Below are 19332 nucleotides of genomic sequence, written 5' to 3' on the forward strand. Positions count from 1 at the left end.
AGAGGTATAGTTAGTAAGTTTCCAGATGATACCAAAATTGGAGGTGTAGAGGACAGCGAAGAGGGTTACCTGAGGTTACAACGGGATCTTGATCAGATGGGTCAATGGGTTGAGAAGTGACAATTGAAGTTTAATTTAGATAAATGTAAGGTGCTGCATTTTGGGAAAGCAAATCTTAGCAGGACTTATACACTTAATGGTAAGGTCTTGGGAGTGTTGCCGAACAAAGAGACCTTGGAGTGCAGGTTGATAGCTCCTTGGAAGTTGAGTCGCAGGTAGATAGGATAGTGAAGAAGGTGTTTGGTATGCTTTCCTTTATTGGTCAGAGTATTGAGTACAGGAATACTCACGCAACACACAGCAAGGTCATGTTGGGCCATTTTTGGAATACTGCGTGCAATTCTGGTGTACTTCCTATCGGAAGGAGATACATATCAGAAATATGTTGTGAAACTTGATAGGGTTCAGAAAAGATTTACAAGGATGTTGCCAGGGTTGGAGGATTTGAGCAATAGGGAGAGGTTGAAAAGGCTGGGGCTATTTTCCCTGGAGCTTCGGAGGCTGAGGGATGCCTTTATACAGGTTTATAAAATCATGAGGGGCATGGTTTGGGTAAATTTTTCCTGGAATGGGGGAGTCCAGAACTAGAGGGTATAGGTTTAAGGTGAGAGAGGAAAAATGTATAAGTGACTTAAGGGGCTGAGGGTGGCGTGTGTGTGGAATGAGATGCCAGAGGAAGTGGTGGAGGCTGGTACAATTACACCATTTAGAAGACATCTTAATGGATATATTAATAGGAAGGGTTTCGAGGAATATGGACCATGTGCTGGCAGTGAGATTAGATTGGGTTGGGATATCTGGTTGACATGGATGAGTTGGACCGAAGGGTCTGTTTCCGTGCTGTACATCTCTATGACTCTATGTGAGATCTTGCTGTGTGTAAATTGGTTGCATTTTCAGTGCAACAGCAAATACCTTTCAAACATTCTCAATTGTTTATAATGTCCTTAAATGGTGAACTGGAGACTTGAAAATGCTAGAGTGGGAAGATCCAATGCCTGACAGTGGGCATTGTGTGGGCATACGTTTTATGAGCATTTAACATAATTTTTACATTAAGATTCTATGAAGTTGCTTGATAGAATTTTGCTAAATTACTGTGGGAGAAATTAGCCCAACAAACCAGATGGGGTGAAATTGACAAGTTGTTTATTACAAGCTATATCGCTGGAAGACAAATTGACTAGGCTGACACAGAACTGACAGTCTGTACAGGTAGATCAAGGGTTCTCTTCCTTGAGCTGAGGATGGAGACAGGTTTTACAGGAATCTTGTGCAATAAGGTTAATTAAAATGGGGAAAGATTTGGAAATTACATAATCCAGTTACAATGATGATAATCGAAAACAGTTATCGCAAGAATGTCCTGTTTGGTGATACAATGTAACATCCTGACAGTATCAATGAGTTCTTGATGGGATCAGGAGATTCCAGTTCTCTTTACAGGTAGGTGAGAATGTCCCTTTTGAAACAGTAAGGTGTTTCCATTGTCCTGTCCTGGGAGCGAGGTCCTTAGTGGGTGCCTCTCTGTCTGACCTGTTTTTTGTGTGGCGTTGGTATTGCTGTGCCCTTGGGACTTTGGGACAGCTGTGTTGACCTGGTATTGTTAGTGTGTTTTGGAAAGTGTATTTCCTTGTCTGTGAGTGCTGTCTGGTTTCACTTGTTAGTCCGTTTGGTCACTGCTGAGGCATTCTGGATGTTTCTGGTATAGTTTGGCAAAGTTTGCTTTCCTATGTTCTGTGTGGACCTACAATGGGTAGGCAGGGTGGCAGATCTTTTCCCACAATTACTTACAATGATGTTCTCCCAATGGGGCTACTTGTGATACTGACTGCTGTCTGATGACACCAGCATTCACATTGCAACCTTTATTTGACCAATTAAAGTAGGCATTGCAAAGTATAAACAGTGCAGAAGCAGGTTTTACTGACTAACTGGTCCATGCAGGTGTGTTTCTGTTCTGCACAAACCTTTCCCCTTCTGTGCTTCCCCTTGAATGTCTTTTTGCTGTTCACCTCTACTACTCCTTGTGATGGTGAGTCCATGGATTAACCATTCCCCAGATAATAAAGGAGTAGCAAATTACTGCAGTTGCTAGAATCTATGCTGAGAATAAAAAATGCTGAGAATCACAGCGGGTCAGGCATCATCCATGGAAATGCGCCTGTTCTCCATAGATGCTGCCTGACGCACCATGATTCCCAGCATTGTTTTGTTTTCATTCTGGATAATAGATTACACTTCAGCACTCTATTTGGATATCTATATAAGTGTCTAATTTGGCTCCAGATTTTGATATTCCATTGATGTCCCCTAAGTATCTATCCTACAAAATCCTTTCATAAGCTTTAACACATCTATCAGGCTATCCTTGACTTGACTTCTCTAAAAAAAAGCTTCAGCTTGTTTTCTCTCTCCTGGTAGGTGTCACTTCTTTGTTCACATATTATGTCACCAAAATTGATTCTGTACCCATGTCCATATTACAAAACAAAGACCAGAACTGCACGTAATATTCCATTTGGGGTCTAAACAACCTGTACAAGCCTAACAATATTTCTTTGCTTTTCCATTCTTCCTCTCTAGAAATGAACATTAGGGATTTTTATTTGTTTTTTAAATGGCCACATTAACCTATATCACTAGAGTCATAGAGTTGTGGAGTCATAGAACCATACATCATGAGAAACAGACCCTTTGGTCCAACCAGTCCATGCCGAACAGAATCCCAAACTAAACTAGTCCCACCTGCCTGCTCCTGGCCCATATCTCTCCAAACCTTTCCTATTCATACACGTATCCAGCGTCTTTTAAATGTTGTAACAGCACCCACATCCACCACTTCCTCAGGAAGTTCATTCCACATGCGAACCACCCTCTGTACAAAACATTTGCCCCTCGTGTCTTTTTAAAATCTGTGTCTTCTCACCTTAAAAATGTGTTCCATAGTCTTGAAATCCCCCCTCCGAGGGAATAGACAGCTACCACTAACTCTATCTATGCCTCATTATTTTATCAACTTCTAAAAGCTCGCCTCTCAACTCCTATGCTCCAGTGAAAAAATCTCAGCCTCTCCAGCCTTATTTATAACTTACAATTCCATACCCGGCAACATTCTGGTAAATCTCTTTTGAGCCCCCTCCAGCTTAATAATATCGTTCCTACATTGAGTGACATGTGCGTCTATCCCTCAGATCCCCCTGCTACATTTAGATATTTATTTTCCAAGGAGCTTGTGGCCTCCTTATTCTTCTCACGGAATTGTGTTACCTCACACTAATCTATTGTGATGTTCATTTGGTAATTACGTGCTCTTTCTGAAAGTCTATTAATATCTTCCCATATGTTTTTGCAGTCGTCTTCTCTATTAACTTTACTTCCTAATTTGATATGTGATGGGAATTAAATAAGATTTTATTTAAAACGTTGCATCAGGAGTAAGCAACATTAATTAGCACCGTAAGGCAGGAATGAGCCTTGAACACCTAAAGCGTTCACACGAACAGAAATCACTGGAGAGCAACCTTGTGTAGCCCAAGGCCTGTATCAGCCAAGAAAGCAGACAAGAATATAAACAGATTCCTGCAGACAGAATAAGAGAAAGACCTAGGACAGAAGATTTCTATTTACTGTACAAGAATGAAATATAAATAACGTACGCATATGTGACTGCATGGGTGTCAAGGTTGATGGTTGTTTTTGTGCATACAGAGCAGAGATCGAACAGAGCGTGACAGAGCTAGGCAGAGTCAGACAGAGTATCAGACAGAATTCTATATAGCCAGTCTAAGACAGAATCCCTTCCTCTGAAGCTGTTGAACAAGTACAAATTTAATCAGTGTTTCTGAGCCCATCTGTGGTGTGCGTCAGAGATTAACCACAGCAGGTGTTATTCGCAATATTTGAAATTGTACTTCTTGTTTCCGGAGTCCGATCATTTAGGCAAATGAACAAAAAATCAGTACAGCCCAGGAGCAGGCCTGGGAATATAATTTGTCAACATTTAACAACCCCAATTTGCTATTCATTCTGTAGCTTTTCTCCTGAATAAATAGAAAGCAGGCTCATGTACAGCAGCTGGATGCAAATGAAAACCTTCCCATTCTGCATCAGTGTGATACTTTTCCTTATCCAACTTGAGCAATTCAACAACAAAGCAACATGTTGTATTTATATAGCACCTCTAATGTAATAAAATGAACCAAGATCTTTTGTAATGGCTTAGCAGATGATGAAATTTGATTTCAATTTTAAAATCTGGGATTAAGAGTCTAATGATGACTATGAAACCATTGCTGATTATCGGATATGTCCATTTGGTTCATTGACGTTTTTAGTGAAGGGAACTGCTGTCCTTGACTGGTGTAGGCAGCAATCTGGTTGACTCCCAACTGTCCTCTGGGCAATTAGAGATGGGCAATAAATTCTGGTCTAGCCACCCACATATCATGCATGAATATATATTAAAAATTATAATTTTATATTAAAATATACTCTAGTGAACCATGTAAGGAGATATTCAGGTAGATAACTTCTCAAAGAAGTATGTTGTCCTGACTATCAAACTTCTAGAGATTATAATTAATGGCACCTAATGGAACTACAACATCCACTGCCATCGCAGTATTTCAATGTCATAAAATCAGATTGATGGGGACAGGCTGGATTAACAGTTGTCTTTCTAATCTGTTTGCAGGTCTGGTTACTAGAGATGAATGCCAATCCATCTTTACACAGACACTGTTCAGTTCTCAAAACACTTATCCCTCAATTAGTCTATGAAGCTCTTGGTAAGGTGGTCATTTTGCTCACGTTGCTTGAAAAGAAGATTTATAGAAACTATTGATCATTTTCAAGTGATTAAATGAATATTTCATAAATGAACAAAAAGTTGTGCATTCAACAATTCTTTCTCTCTCTGTTCTTAGACGTGGTACTTGAGATATTCAAAAAATGTAGTAAAGGAGCATACATCTTACCACTTCAGTCACAGAAGGAGTTTGTCCTCATTTATAACAATTGCCATCTATCACAGATTCCGAGACCATTAAGAGTTGGGGGCGCCTCTCCGACAATTTCTAAGCAACCTTCCCTGCTATGTCCACGTTCTCTGAAGCGCCCAGTAAGAAAGTCTTTAAGAAAGCCGTCTGCAATTACATCTCTATCAGATCATGCTGGTGTTGAAATGAAACCTCTCCAGAAAGCCGTTTCCATGCTATCCCATGGTCAGCTACCAGTCATCGCCCAGATACAGAGCTTGTACTGTGCAGAGTCCAAAGCTAAAACCAACCACTTTTTAAGAAGTCAGGCTGCCTCTTTGGAAGGATGGAGTCAACTACAAACCAGTGTTTCCAAACCAATGATGATGACTACACCATTCATGTCCGGGCTCAACAAAAGATTTGGTGCCATTCCAAAACAAAGTAAAAGCTTGGAAAGTAATCTACTCTTTAAGTAGAACACCCATCTATATCCATCTGTGATACACCAAATATTGCTTGTCAAAATTGGCTGGAGTGAAATCAAGGAAACATCACAGCAAGGTGATCTTGAGCCAGCTACCTTTACATCAGAAGCAAGGTCAACTCCAATGAAACAACTAGAGGCCCAGGACTGATGGAATGTATGCTTGACTGCAAAATGAATGACTGATCAACTGTACTTACTCTGCAGTATTCGCAATGTAGTTTTGGATGGATCAGGAGAAAGATTTGACAGCATTCTGTCTGCTGGTTTGTTTTGTCAAATTAAAATCACCCCATTCATGTTGTCATTTGTTCATGCCCATGTCAGTGTAAAGAATTTCTTTCCTATTTTACATCAACGATTATGCAATTTAGTCATAAAACATTAGAGTTATTACACAAAAATTTAGCATTCCCGATATATGACTTTATTTCTTACAATATCATTTTATAGAACAACTATTAATAGGCAATACTGATACATGGCACAGTTACAAGTGTAGATGGAAACATAGGCATATCACAAGCTCAAGTGAGTACTTGAAACGATGACAGCTAAGTTCATTGGGGAGCAGTGACATGTTTATTACTTTAGATCTAAGAAACATTCATCATAGTATTTTATAAATTTGAAGAATCTAGGAACCTTGCAGGAAAATAGATATTTAGGATTCTACATACTAAATTCACTAACAACAAGTGGGCAGATACAAATAATAATTAAATGGCTCATGTCAAATGATCCCTTCTTAAGGGTACTGAAACATAAAGAGGTATCTCACATTACAGTCTTATAAAGTCCAGGTGCAACCTGATTATTCATTTGTGGGAATTAAGAACTAACCACTGTGCTGTGGGTCTGATTTTATTTATATTGACCAGAGGAAAGAATAACAGAATTTTGCTCTGAAAGGACATTAGCAAATAATACAAGGTTTTCATCACGTTCCAATTGGTCTGTGCTTTTTATTTCAGATTTGTTTAAGTGAATTTATATTATAGATATTTTTAATCAACCTGTTCAGGCACCTCTGGAGTACATGGGACCCAGGTCTCCTGTTCCACTTCACCTGATAAAGGAGCAGCTCTTTGAAAGCTTGTGATTCAAATAAACCTGTTGGACAATAATCTGGTGTCATGTGACTTCTGACCTTGTTCACCCCAGTCTAATACCGGCACTTCCACATCCTATTCCAGTGATAGGGATATGACCACTCAGTCACAGAAGAACTCCATGGATTTAAAATATAAGTTGCATCTCTATGGCTGCTGTGGTGGGATCTGAACCGATCTCTCTGGAGTACTACAGGCCTGGGATTACTAGACAAGTTTGTGTTGGATAAACACAACCACAAAACTATACTCAGGAGTATTAGGTATAGTTCTGAATACCATACCTCTGGGCAGATGACTTAGGGTATGGATTCACCAGGGCCATATTAGATTGCAGAGATTAGAGTTTCTACTCGCTTAAGTGTAGAAAATTAAGGGATGAGATATTTGAGGGGTGTAAGATCATTAATGGTTAATTAGGTGGATAGGAATAGGTTATTTTGACATTTGGGGGAATCTCAAACAAGGGAGATACACTAGTAAAATTATACTTAAGCTGTTCAAATGTCAGAAAACACTTTTTTCACATAAACAGTGGTGGAATTCTGAAAGTCTGCTCTGGAAAGATATTGAGGCTGGAAGCCAATTACAAAATCAAAGTTGACAGTCCAGTGCAATAGAGAGAGAGAGAGACAGTACTGCACTCTCAGAGATGCTGTCTTCCAGATAAGATGTTAAACTGAGATCCCTTCTGCTTTCTCAGATTGATTTAAAAGATTCCAAAGCACTATACTGAAAGAGACACGGGAGTGCTATTCCTGATCAATATTAGTCCTTAGTCACAAGAACAAATATCTGGTCATTATTGTTAGAGCCCTTGCTGATTTTTCAATACATTTTTAAAATTCTTTTCCTAATTTTGAACTGTGAATTTGTGGACTTTGGGAAACAGCTAGTTGGAAAAGAAAAACAACAGACCAAACAAGCATTTGTTTGTTTGTGAGTGTAGACCTGGAGGTTAATTGCAGTCTCATTCTTGATTAAAACAATTCGTACAGAGGTAGTACCCCAATAAGATAGCAGAGATTGGTGTCTGGGAATTGGTTTCAGCAAGTCTGGAAGAGACCCTACATTCAGGCCAATGGTGAATGGTATTTAAGGCCTCAAACCAGGATGGTTAGTCTATCAGGGTGGATCCAGAGTTGAATCTTTTTTTTAAAGTGTGTTTTCTGAGGAGATGAGTTTGGCTTCTGCTGACACAACATGAATATTTGAAAGCTCCTTGTCTAATCACCCTGCTTTCAGAAAGCTAAGTCATAAGGTACCTTTACCTGACTGAACTGAAAAGCAAGAAGCCCACATTCATACCTGTGAAACAATACATCATGAAAAACATTCAAGTAATCTGGCCAGTTATTTTCTTTTATTTATTCCTGAACTGTGTTTGTTTCTGTTTATTTTGTGTGTGTATGGGGATGAAACCAAATGTTTTGGCCTTAAAGTACAGATATTAATTAGATTACCTTGTTTCATTTGAGAGTTGCCAATTCCCCAGCAGTTACCAGGAATCCAATCTCCCAGACAATGCTACAACTAACCTGGAGCATAACAGACTGCACATGTGCTATAAAATGTGGCTCTTAAAGAAATTCCTTTAAACAGTTTTGTTTGGGCATGGGAGAAAAATGTGATTGACAAGCAGTTAACAGTCATCCAAGAGCCTATTCCCTTTCTAGTTAGTTGGGGGAAGGTGTTGCATGTTGGATGACTGATGATGTTTATATATATGTGTGTGTGTGTGTGTCTGTCTGTGTGTTGTGTGTGTGCACGCGCGTGCGTATATGTGTGTGAGAGAGAGTTAGAGTGTGTGCATGTGTGTATGTGTGTCTGTGTCAGAGAGAATTAAAGTATATGTATATGTGTGTGAGTGTGTGAGAGAGTTGGAGAGTGTGTGTGTGTGAGTGAGAAATTTAGGGAGGAAGTGCAGGTGGTCATGTAACAACACTTGCAATAAAATCACCATCCAAACAGTGTTAGTACATTTTTTGATCAGCCTATTTGATTTGTAGTGATTGTAACGAGGTCAGTCAGGTGGACCTCATAGAATATGAGTTCCCTAATTTGATCCAGTCAGGGAACCCTGGCTGACAGATAAAAACAGGCAATACTGAATTCTGCGTCGGACATCCTGAAGGATCCTGAAGCTGGCTCTGAAGGATCTGGATCAGCGTTAATGAATTTCCATGTGTAAATAAAGGGTGACTTGGTGAGGGGATACCAGCCTCTGTGGAGTTCTTTCAGATGTGTATGACACATCTGAACGGCAGGGTGGCACAAGCCCCATGGTAGACCCTCAGGGACTCAGTCACCATGGCACAAAACCCTCTACCAGGAATGGAAAGTCATTATTTTTAATGAACCTGTTCAGACACAATGTCGCAGCTTCAGGCATGTAGGACGCTGAAACAGGGTCTCCTGTCCTCAAGACAGGTATATGACCACTACACCATCTAAAGACCCTCAATCAGTATAAGGGATTTTTAAAATCAATCTGTTCAGACGTGTTATAGCACATTTCTGAAGCAGATGGGACTTGAACTCATAAGTAGGGACATTACCACTGCACCACAATAACCCCTCAACTAACCAGAGTTAAAAACTGAATGTGATTGGTTTTGTAATCGAAATCCCTGCTAATCAGAATCAATTCAAGAGGTAGGCCATGCTCTATTGAAACTTTAAATACCAAATTCAATTTTTTTCATTTTCTGAGAAAACCATTTAACTATGAGTAATCAGCACATGTTTCTAGCTGCACAGATCTTGAAGATCAGTTAAGCAGATTAATCTTATTAATCACATGCAGGCTGTGGGGCTGGTGCTGCCTGGCTCTATGTCTGCAAGTTATTTGGAGGTTAGTGTAGTTTATGAATAAACCTCAATACAGAAGTCAGAGGAGCAAGCACATTGCACTCATTCCCTTATCACTCACCAGACAGCCAAGACTAGATTAAAATGGTGCAATAAGTTAGACACTGGCCTGACGCATTCAGCAAATGTGCTCAAATCCAGCCCAAGCTGTTAAGATGAGAGTCTTGTCTGTTTTTTAGTTATTGAGACCTTTATATGATGAGCTTGTAGACTCCATCTAGCCTATACTGAATGCTGGGTCACAACATAAACCATCACTTACGTGAAAAATCACCCTGCAAAATAAGGGAAAAATGTTAAATTTTCAGAGGGTGGTATCATGTGATTGAAGCTAGAATGCTTTGTTGGGACACCTTAAAGATGATGTTGGTGAGTTTCTAACACCGGTTTCCATGTGTTGAGTTTGATGCTGGCACTGTGATGGAATATATCCCTTTATTACAGCACTAAAATCCCAAAGATAGAAAGTTAAGAATAAACAACAATAATTTAATATCATTAAAATTACCAGAAGTAGGAAGTACCATGCACACATCCATCAGAAAGATCACATTTTCAGGAAGCTTGTTTCATGCAAGTCACACCCACTTTGGGAACCTATAGCTCTTTTAACTCAAGTAATAATATTATCGTCATAAGACCATAAGACATAGGAGCAGAAATTAGGCCATTCAGCCCATCAGGTCTAGTCTGCCATTCAATCATAGCTGATAAGCTTCTCAACCCCATTCTCCCACTTTCTCACTGTAACCCTTGATCTCCTTGATACTCAAAAACTGTCTATCTCAGTCTTAAGCATACTCAATGACCTGGCTTCCACAGTCTTCTGTGGCAATGAATTCCATAGACTCACCACTCTCTGGCTGAAGAAGTTTCTCCTTACCTCCGTTCTAAAAGGTTCTCCCTTTACTCTAAGGCTGTGCCCTCGGATCCTATTCTCTCTGACCAATGGAATTGAACTGAATTGAATTGAATTTATTGTCACTTGTACCACGACACAGTGAAAAGCCTTGTCTTTGGAAACATCTTTCCAACATCTTTCCTGTCTAGGCCATTCAGTATGCAGTAAGTTTCAATTAGATCTCCCCTCATCCTTCTAACCTCCATTGAGTATAGACCCAGAGTCCTCAAATGGTCCTCATTATGTTAAGCTTTTCAATCCTGGGACTATTCTCGTGAACCTCCTCTGAACACACTGCAGGGCTAGTATATCCTTCCTGAGATATGAGGCCCAAAAACTACACACAATACTCCAAATGTGATCTGACCAGAGCCTTATAGAGCCTCAGAAGTATATCCCTGCTTTTATATTCAAGTACTGTCAAAATAAATACAATCATTGCATTTGCCTTCCTAACTACTGACTCAAGCAGTAAATTCACCTTGAGAGAATCCTGGACTAGAACTCCCAGGTCTCTTTGCACTTCAGACTCCTGAGTTTTCTCCCCATTTAGAAAATAGTCTGTGCCTCTATTTTTCCTATCAAGTGCATGAAATCACACTTTCCCACATTATTCTCCATCTGCCACTTCTTTCCCCACTCTCCGAAACTGTCCACACTCTTCTGCAGCCGCCCTGCCTCCTCAATGCTACCTGTTCCTCTGCCTATCTTTTGTAGCCAGAATGTCCTCAGTTCCTTCATCTAGATCATTTGTGTATAAAGTGAAAATTTTCAGTCCCAACACTGAGCCTTGCGGTTCACCACTTGTCCCCAGCTGCCATCCTGAGAAGGACCCTTTTATCCCCACCTTAGCCAATTAATTTGCTTCCCATTCAAAGGCCATTTCAAGCCATCTAATGAAATAAGAAGTGCGGTTTAAGGTTTGAACTCAAGATAAGTGAATTTTATATTCATTAAAACTGCAGGGGTTGTGGTTCTGTTCGCCGAGCTGGGAGTTTGTGTTGCAGACGTTTCGTCCCCTGTCTAGGTGACATCCTCAGTGCTTGGAAGACTACTGTGAAGCGCTTCTGTGATGTTTCCTCCGGCATTTATAGTGGTTTGCCGGAGGAAACATCACAGAAGCGCTTCACAGGAGTCTTCCAAGCACTGAGGATGTCACCTAGACAGGGAATGAAACATCTGCAACACAAATTCTCAGCTCGGCGAACAGAACCACAACAACGAGCACCCGAGCTACAAACCTTCTCACAAACTTTGAACTGCAGGGGTACTAACATCATGAAAGTACAGTTCTTTCTTCTAGTCTTGAATTTCTTGATATTGGGGTTATTTCACTTCCTTTGCCTAGACCATAATACATTCACTCTGCAATCACTTGCTTCTATTTAGATTTAGATTACATTACAGTGTGGAAACAGGCCCGTTGGCCCAACAAGTCCACACCGACCCGCCGAAGCGCAACCCACCCATACCCCGATACCGAACACCTAACACTGCGGGCAATTTAGCATGGCCAATTCACCTGACCTGCACATCTTTGGACTCTGGGAGGAAACCGGAGCACCCGGAGGAAACCCACGCAGACACGGGGAGAATGTGCAAACTCCACACAGTCAGTCGCCTGAGGCAGGAATTGAACCCAGGTCTCTGGTGCTGTGAGGCAGCAGTGCTAACCACTGTGCCACCGTGCCACCCAATTTAACATCCCAGTTTTAAACTTGCTTTATTTAATAGCCAGTTCTTGTGAAAGTGAAGTGCTTCGTAGAATCCCTACAGTGTGGAAGCAGGGCAGTCAGCCCATTGAATCCACACTGGCCCTCCAAAGAGCACCCCAGATCCACCCCTTGACCCTATCCCTGCATTTCCCAGGGTCAATCCACCTAACCTGCACACCTTTATACTATGAGAGGAAACTGGAGCACCTGGAGGAAACCCATGCCGATGCGGGAAGAACATGCTAACTCCGCACAGACGGTCACCCAAGGGTGGAATCAAATCCAGCTCCCTGTGCTGTGAGGCAGCAGTGCTAACCACTGAGCCATCATGCTACCCTTGATTAAATGTTTCTGTTTTCTCCATTTTTGTATTTCACATCTGAAGAAGAAACATTGGCATTTATTAAGCACAACTGAAGAAATTCTGAAGCACTTTACAACCAATGAAGTATCTTTGATGGATGTTGCTGTAATGTAGAAAATATGGCTTCCACAAACAATAATGTGATAGTCACAAGATTTTTTGCGGGGGGATGTGGATATTGCTGGCAAGTTCAGTAATTGTTACTAATCGTAACTGACCTTCAGCAGAGGAGTTACTTGCTAAACCACTCAGAGGGAAGTAACAGGTGAAGTCACATGTCAGGAAGACCAGGTAAAGATGACAGATTTCCTTCCCTAAAGGGAAGTTTTCAGTACAAGAGGAATGTAGGCAATAGTTTTGAAATTATTAAGAGAACACAAAGTTGTAGTTTACCAGTGTTCCAGTATGTGTTGACATTTCCTCTTATCAAGATATTTTGAAATCGTAAAAGAATTGAGAAATTTGAACATAATCTTAAACATCCTCCATCATAGGAGCCAAACATCAAAATAGCTTATTCATTTTTGAGATAGTCACAGCATTTGGTGGAAACCTTGATTGGACAGCTTGTTTGGTCAACTGTTGATTTCAGACAGTCCATCGGACGACATCTCAATAGAGTTGTGGTCTTCTCTAGTTTATTGCCAAGAGTAACATTTTGAGCTAATGCGTCTCCTGAGAGCTAAATTTCAAAAATGTTGTCACCTCTTTAGGCACAAAAGGAAGGAAGAAAGGCACCTTTCACAATCTTAAAATACCCGAAAGTACTGTAGAACTAAATATTTCTGAAGTGTAGCCAAATCACAGTTTGCAAACTGCAAACTCCTGCAAATAAATTTGGAAGACGAGCATTTCTTGTAGTGTGGATTGAAGAAAAAAAATTGATTAGGTTTCCATGGGAAACACCCAAGGTCGTCTTTGGAGTAGTGTAATGAGATATTTTACCACTGTCCTCTTGGCTCACCTCACAGCACTCGTAGAAATGATGTTTGTTATAGCTGATTCCTTAGTTTACACCTTGCAAAGGAAATCGGCAGATATTCACCAAAAGCACCTGTAAGTCAGAAGGCCTCAGGTTGAAGGCTCACTCCAATGAATTAAGCACATAATTGAAACTCCAGTGTGGCACAGAGGGTGCACTTCTAAATTTTGGATGAGGATTTAATCCAAAGACCTAATTACCCAATCAAGTGGATGTAAAATAAATCTCTTGGTGCTATTTCAAAGGGCATTGTTTTCTTTAATGTCCAGGGTACTATCCGTCCATTAAAGTGGATGATTTGATTTTTATGTCAATGCAATTTGTGGGATTGTGCTTTTTGTAATTTAGATGTTGAGTTTTATTTATTAAAAACTGTGACTATACTTCTGAAGCACCGAATAGGCAATACAATACTTTATGACACTGAAACAGCTGGAAAAGTGCTATGTAAATGAAAACCTTGCTTTTATTCTGTCTGTATTGATATGACATTAAAAATGCAGGGTTACAAAAGACCTTTGGTTAACTTACTAGTGCGCTGAGTACACACATGAGAAAATAACAAAGGTTATTGCTTCATGGATCGTACAGGAAATTGAAGACGCAAGGAGAACTCTAGATTTACGCACACAGGAAGCAGTGCAGTTTGATAACTTCACCGCAACCCTCCATGTTTGGGTTAGATAATAGCTCCTAATATTTGGGTTTTTGGACTGATCACTGCCTTTTCAATCAAGGCAAAGAAACCTTGTTGTTTAAAAAATATTTTTGTTTCTTCGTACTTCACAGTGTATACTTCCTGATCGCCACTAGTGACGTACCACGTAAAGCAAGATGTTTATGTGGAAAATTTTGATGTCTGCGAGTTAACATGATTGCCTAGTGAGTGGGCTTAACCAGATGTGGTTTACAATATGGGCTGCACCATTGTTACCCCTCGATGCTGCATAGTGGCCAATGAGCAAGAGCATGAGGACTTGGTACAAATACCGAGCACAAGGTAAGTAATGGGATTCTTTCAATAATCAACTACCAGCCATTGTGATCGTATCATTCGGTGACTGTGACCTTGGAGATGATGCATGGCCTATTGGGGAATGAGTAGTCATTCTGGGTGGTCCAGCTACTTTAAAAAAAATCACAATCTAAATGTTCTTAATACAAATGTGAAATAAGCTCCAAACTAGCCATTGCATAACTCAGTGAATATAACCTCTGATGGTTTGGTCTGATACAAAAAGCACTGCAGATTTTCCCCTGTGGTGTGAATGTACTATCTGGTTTAGAATACCAGAGCGAGAAAATGCTATACATGACCCCTGGTGAATGACAAGCCAACTGATCTCAATCACAAAACTATAGAATGTAGGAGTAGAAGTAGACTATTTAGCTCAGTGAATATGTCCTGCCATTCAGTGAAATCACGGCTGATCTGATAATGCTTAACTCCATTTTCCTGCCTTTCCCTGTACCTGTTGATTCTCTCAGTGATTAAAACTCAGCGTCACTCTTGAAGACACTTAATGAAACATCCTCCACTGCTATCTGCTATGAAGAATAATGCAGATTAACTCACCCCAGAGAGAAGAAATTCCTCCATGTGAAAACCCCTGCAAGGCCCATGGGAATCACTCTTGTTGAGTATAATCTCCCTTGGTACCAGGCAATGGCCTGTCCAATTGAGCCCTTTATGAAGCAGATGCAGGAATGTGTTTGCAGATCAGTCTATCCCTAGTTGGGACAAGCCTAATAATGTCATGAGTAGTTGCTCTATTTTGGTGTCTGTAGAGATTGCAATGAGGCTAGCCAGGTGGATCACATAGAAAATGATTTCCCTAATTTTACTGTTAACTTGGTCCCAATCAGTGAGTCCTGGCTGACAGATATAAACTGAGACATCCAGGGGTTCTGCTCACTCTAGGAGCCAGGTCTGAGTGAGCACATATAAATAAAGGGTGATCTGGTGACAGGATACTTGTCTCCATGGAGTTATTTCAGTGATGACAGAGAAAAACATGCCCCAGAAGCAATATACTCACAACAATCTTCTTTAGACAATAAGACCATAAGACGTAGGAGCAAAGATTAGGTCATTCAAGCTATCGGGTCTGCTCTGCCATTCAATCATGGCTAATAAATTTCTCAACCTCATTCTCCCACTTTCTTCCCTTAACCTTTGATCCCTCAGCAATCAAGAACATATCTATCTCTGTTTTAAATATACTCAAAGACCTGGCCTCCACAGCCTCTGTGGCAATGAATTCCATAGATTCACCACTCTCTGGCTGGAGAAGTTTGTCCTCATATCTGTTCTAAAGGGTCTTCCCTTCACTCTGAGGCTGTCACTCTCTTCTGCTAATGGAAGCCTCTTCCCAACTTCCACTCTATCCAGGCTATTCAGTATTCTGTTAGTTTCAATTACTTCCCCCTCTTCCTTCTAACCTCCATCGAGTATAGACCCAGAGTCCTCAAACATTCCTCTTATGTTAAGCCTTTAATTCCTGGGACCTTTCTCATGAACTTCCTCTGGATCCATCCAGGGCCAGTATATCCTTCCTGAGGTATGGGACTCAAAATTGCTCACAATATTCTAAATGTGTGTCTGACCAGAACCTTATAAAGTCTCAGAAGTATATCCCTGCTTTTATATTAAAGTCCTCTCAAAACAAATGCCAACATTGTATATTTGCCTTCCTACCTACTGACTCAATGTGCAAGTTAACATTCATAGAATCCTGGACTAGGACTCCCAAGTCTCTTTGCACTTCAGATTTCTGAAATTTCTCCTTATTTAGAAAGTAGTCCATGCCTCTTGCTTCTATTCTTCCTACCAAATTGCATGACCTCACACTTTCCAATTTTGTATTCCATCTGCCACTTATTCTCCCACTCGCCTAACCTATCTAAATCCTTCTGCAGCCTCCTCGCCTGTCCAGCTATCTTTGAGTTGGAGTGAGCATTTCTGGCATCATGCCGCTTTTCAGGAAGCTTGACTTGGGGATCTTGCCATTGAACACTGGGCCAGTATGTGGAAAGAAATTTTTTTTGCAGGCAAATGACATTGGGGCAAACAGAAAGCAACAAATATTTCTCCTGGCATGGTGTGGACCTGCAACCTTTTCAGTTATTAGGAGCCTAACGTTCCCTGAAGCACCAGATACTAAAATCTTTCACAAGTTGACATATTTAACTAAGGAATATTACAACCTCCAAGCCTCTTTGAATTCTGAGATCCTATTGGTTTTACTCAGCAGTTCAAGAACCAGAGGAATTCGTATCAGGATTTTTGATAAAGTTAAGATAACTGGCAGAGGCATGTGACTTTGGTTTGATCCTAAGCTGAGAGACCGTTCGGTTTATGGGATTAATGATGTAACCATGCAAAAGTGCCTACTAGCTGAAGCTGAACTGGACTTTAAACGGGCACTACAACTGACTTTATCATTAGAAAATGCAGCCAATGGAGCATATGGGTTACAGGGTATGATGAAAGTGGACACCCTTGGGGAGCACCACTTGAGTGAAGGCAATTGCACAGCCTCCCTCAGCACATACCCTAAACAGAGGGATTCTAGGTCAGCCCACAGCGAAACCCCAAAACAAAGCCAAGCCTCGGCCAAACGATTAAATTTTCTCATGATCTGTGCTGGCAAGCCATTGTAGTTGCTGTCGGAATGTGGACTTGAGACATCAAAACAGTCCCACACGGCCTGAGGTGAGTAAGTGAACTCATTGGCTGGTATTCAGGACAGCGGACACCCTGGAAAGTGCACCTATAGCTGTTTTGGAACAGTTAAATTGCTTATCAATATCCACATCTGAAACAATCACAATAAACGTCTGGTTTAAAGGTCACCCAGTTCTAAGGGAGGTTGATACAAGCGTGGTTATCAGTGATTGCAGAACCAGTCTTTAACAAACTTCACTCTGGACTCCAACCCTTGTGGTTGCATAAGATCTCAGCCAGGCTGAGAACCTATACTGGGCGATCCCCTAGAGATTAAGGACATAACTCCGGTTCTAGAATCATTTGAGCAGCAGCTAGGTCAGTTACCACTGATTGCAGTGAAAGGTTCGGGCCCAAACCTGATGGGGCGAAATTGAGTGAGAAACGTTCAACTTGATTGAATCAACATTTTTCGATTAGAAAATGAGTGAAGTCCGAATTAAATATCCAGAAGTCTTTCAGGAAGGTCTAGGGACTATCAAAGGAACCAAGGCCACCTTACATGTTGACCAGGAAGCAATTCTACGATTCTACAAGGCCTGTCCAGTGCCATTTGCCTTACAGGCTAAAATAGAGCCTGGAAAGCAACGGAATCAGGAAACCAGCACAGTCTGCAGAATGGGTAGCATTGGATGTATTGATTGTGAAGCCTGACAGGTTACTTTGTCTTTGTAAGGGTTGCATATAAATGGTGAACAACTTATTACAGCTAGATAAATACCCATACCCTGACATCAAGGAGTTATCCGCAAAACTGTTGGGGAAGGGGAAGGTTGTCCTTCATGCAGTTGGCCATGAACCATGCGTACTTACAATTGCCATCAGATGAGGATTCCCAGAAGTATGCTACAATTAACACCCATAAGTGTCTGTACCTATCTAAGAGACTGCCTTTTGGGGTATCAGCATGTGTCATTTTCCAGAGGACAATGGAGAACATTTTACAAGGTCTACCCAGGTCACCATTTATCTGAATAACATGCTAATAACTGAGAAGATCAATAAAGAGTACCTAATGATCTTGGAGGTAGTGCTTAAATGTTTCTCAAAGGTGGGTGTATGCCTTAGGCACCCAAGTGACCCTCTTGGGCTACAGATTGGGTTATACCTGTTGGAAGATAAAGTCTGAGTGATCAAAGGAGCCTCGGCTTTCCTTGGGTTGGTGAAGTATTATGGAAAATTCATGAGTAACCTGGCCTCCATCTTGGTACACTTACACCTGCTATTGAAAAAGATCTACCTTGGAAATGGTCTCATAGCCGAGATGTAGCCTTTAGGGAAGCGAAGAAGCAACTGTCGTCATCTGAGGTGTTATCACACTACGATCCGAAGCAAGATGTGATGCTGACATGCGATGTCTTCCTGTACAGTATCAGGGTAGTGATGGCTCACTGGTGGCCCAGTGGAAATGAACACCAATAGCGTTTGCTTCCTGAACTTCGGCTGATGCTGATTGCAAATAAGCCCAGGTAGAGAAGGCAGGTTTCCTTCCCAGCTTTGGTCACCTTATAACCATGTCTCTGTAACATCATAACTATTAACCCCTATTTGCGCTGCTTTTTCACTTATTTTAATCTGAATTCTATGTGCATTAAAGTGAAGGGCCATTCATTTTGGTTTAATACATTTTTCCTTTTTGACCTATTTGCTGCTTATTTTCTATGTGTTATATGCACTGTCTATTCCTCTCCCACTCTAGAGGTTGCTATCCAAATAGCTGGCTGCAATTCTGCCTTTTGCTTTGAAAGCCTCTCTCAAATCCATCCTCTCTCTAAGGCCTAGTTATTCAATTTTTCAGGACACTGGTCCCACAATGGTTCAACTGAAGACTGTCCCACCAGAACCTCTGGTCTCCTCTGCCCCAGTTCTGGTGCCAGTGTCCCAAGAACTGAAGCTCATCTCTCTGAAACACTCTGTAAGCTATACATTTAACTGGTTATTAGTTTATACCAATGTGCCCAGGACTTTGGCTTTATAGTTCAGCTCCTAACTGTTCAAATTCTTTTGATAGAACCCCCTTTCCTATGCCTTTCAATGTCATTGGTACCAACAATGATGATGAGGACTGGATCCCTCCCCCCTCTCTCTCCAGGATCTTCTCCAGCCACAAGGAGATGTCCCTAACCCTGGCACC

At 41.0% G+C, this 19332-nt stretch overlaps 2 protein-coding genes across 5 annotated transcripts in view; both read left to right on the top strand.

Annotated features, from left to right (window-relative positions):
- The window catches only part of LOC122540115 (protein polyglycylase TTLL10-like), a 43017-nt gene extending 37499 nt beyond the window's left edge, over positions 1 to 5518 (top strand). Inside the window, exons 9-10 of the mRNA XM_043675424.2 lie at positions 4757 to 4850; positions 4989 to 5518. Coding sequence (XP_043531359.2) covers positions 4757 to 4850; positions 4989 to 5518 — 624 coding nt within the window. The remainder of the gene's footprint in view (positions 1 to 4756; positions 4851 to 4988) is intronic.
- Positions 5519 to 14119: 8601 nt separating this feature from the next.
- LOC122540401 (putative pleckstrin homology domain-containing family N member 1) overlaps positions 14120 to 19332 on the top strand; it is an 83802-nt gene continuing 78589 nt past the window's right edge. For 3 of the 4 annotated variants that reach the window (XR_015753438.1, XM_087980334.1, XM_043676092.2), the window contains exon 1: positions 14156 to 14471. Coding sequence is in view for 3 of the 4 variants with exons in the window: in XM_087980334.1 (XP_087836460.1) it covers positions 14386 to 14471 (86 nt within the window). In the remaining variant the exon portion in view is untranslated. The other variant, XM_043676091.2, reaches the window with a different exon arrangement.

Source organism: Chiloscyllium plagiosum, unplaced genomic scaffold, assembly GCF_037043375.1.
Source record: "Chiloscyllium plagiosum isolate Xiang-an unplaced genomic scaffold, Cpla_swu_hap1 HiC_scaffold_37, whole genome shotgun sequence".
In the NCBI taxonomy this organism is placed as follows: Eukaryota; Metazoa; Chordata; class Chondrichthyes; order Orectolobiformes; family Hemiscylliidae; genus Chiloscyllium; species Chiloscyllium plagiosum.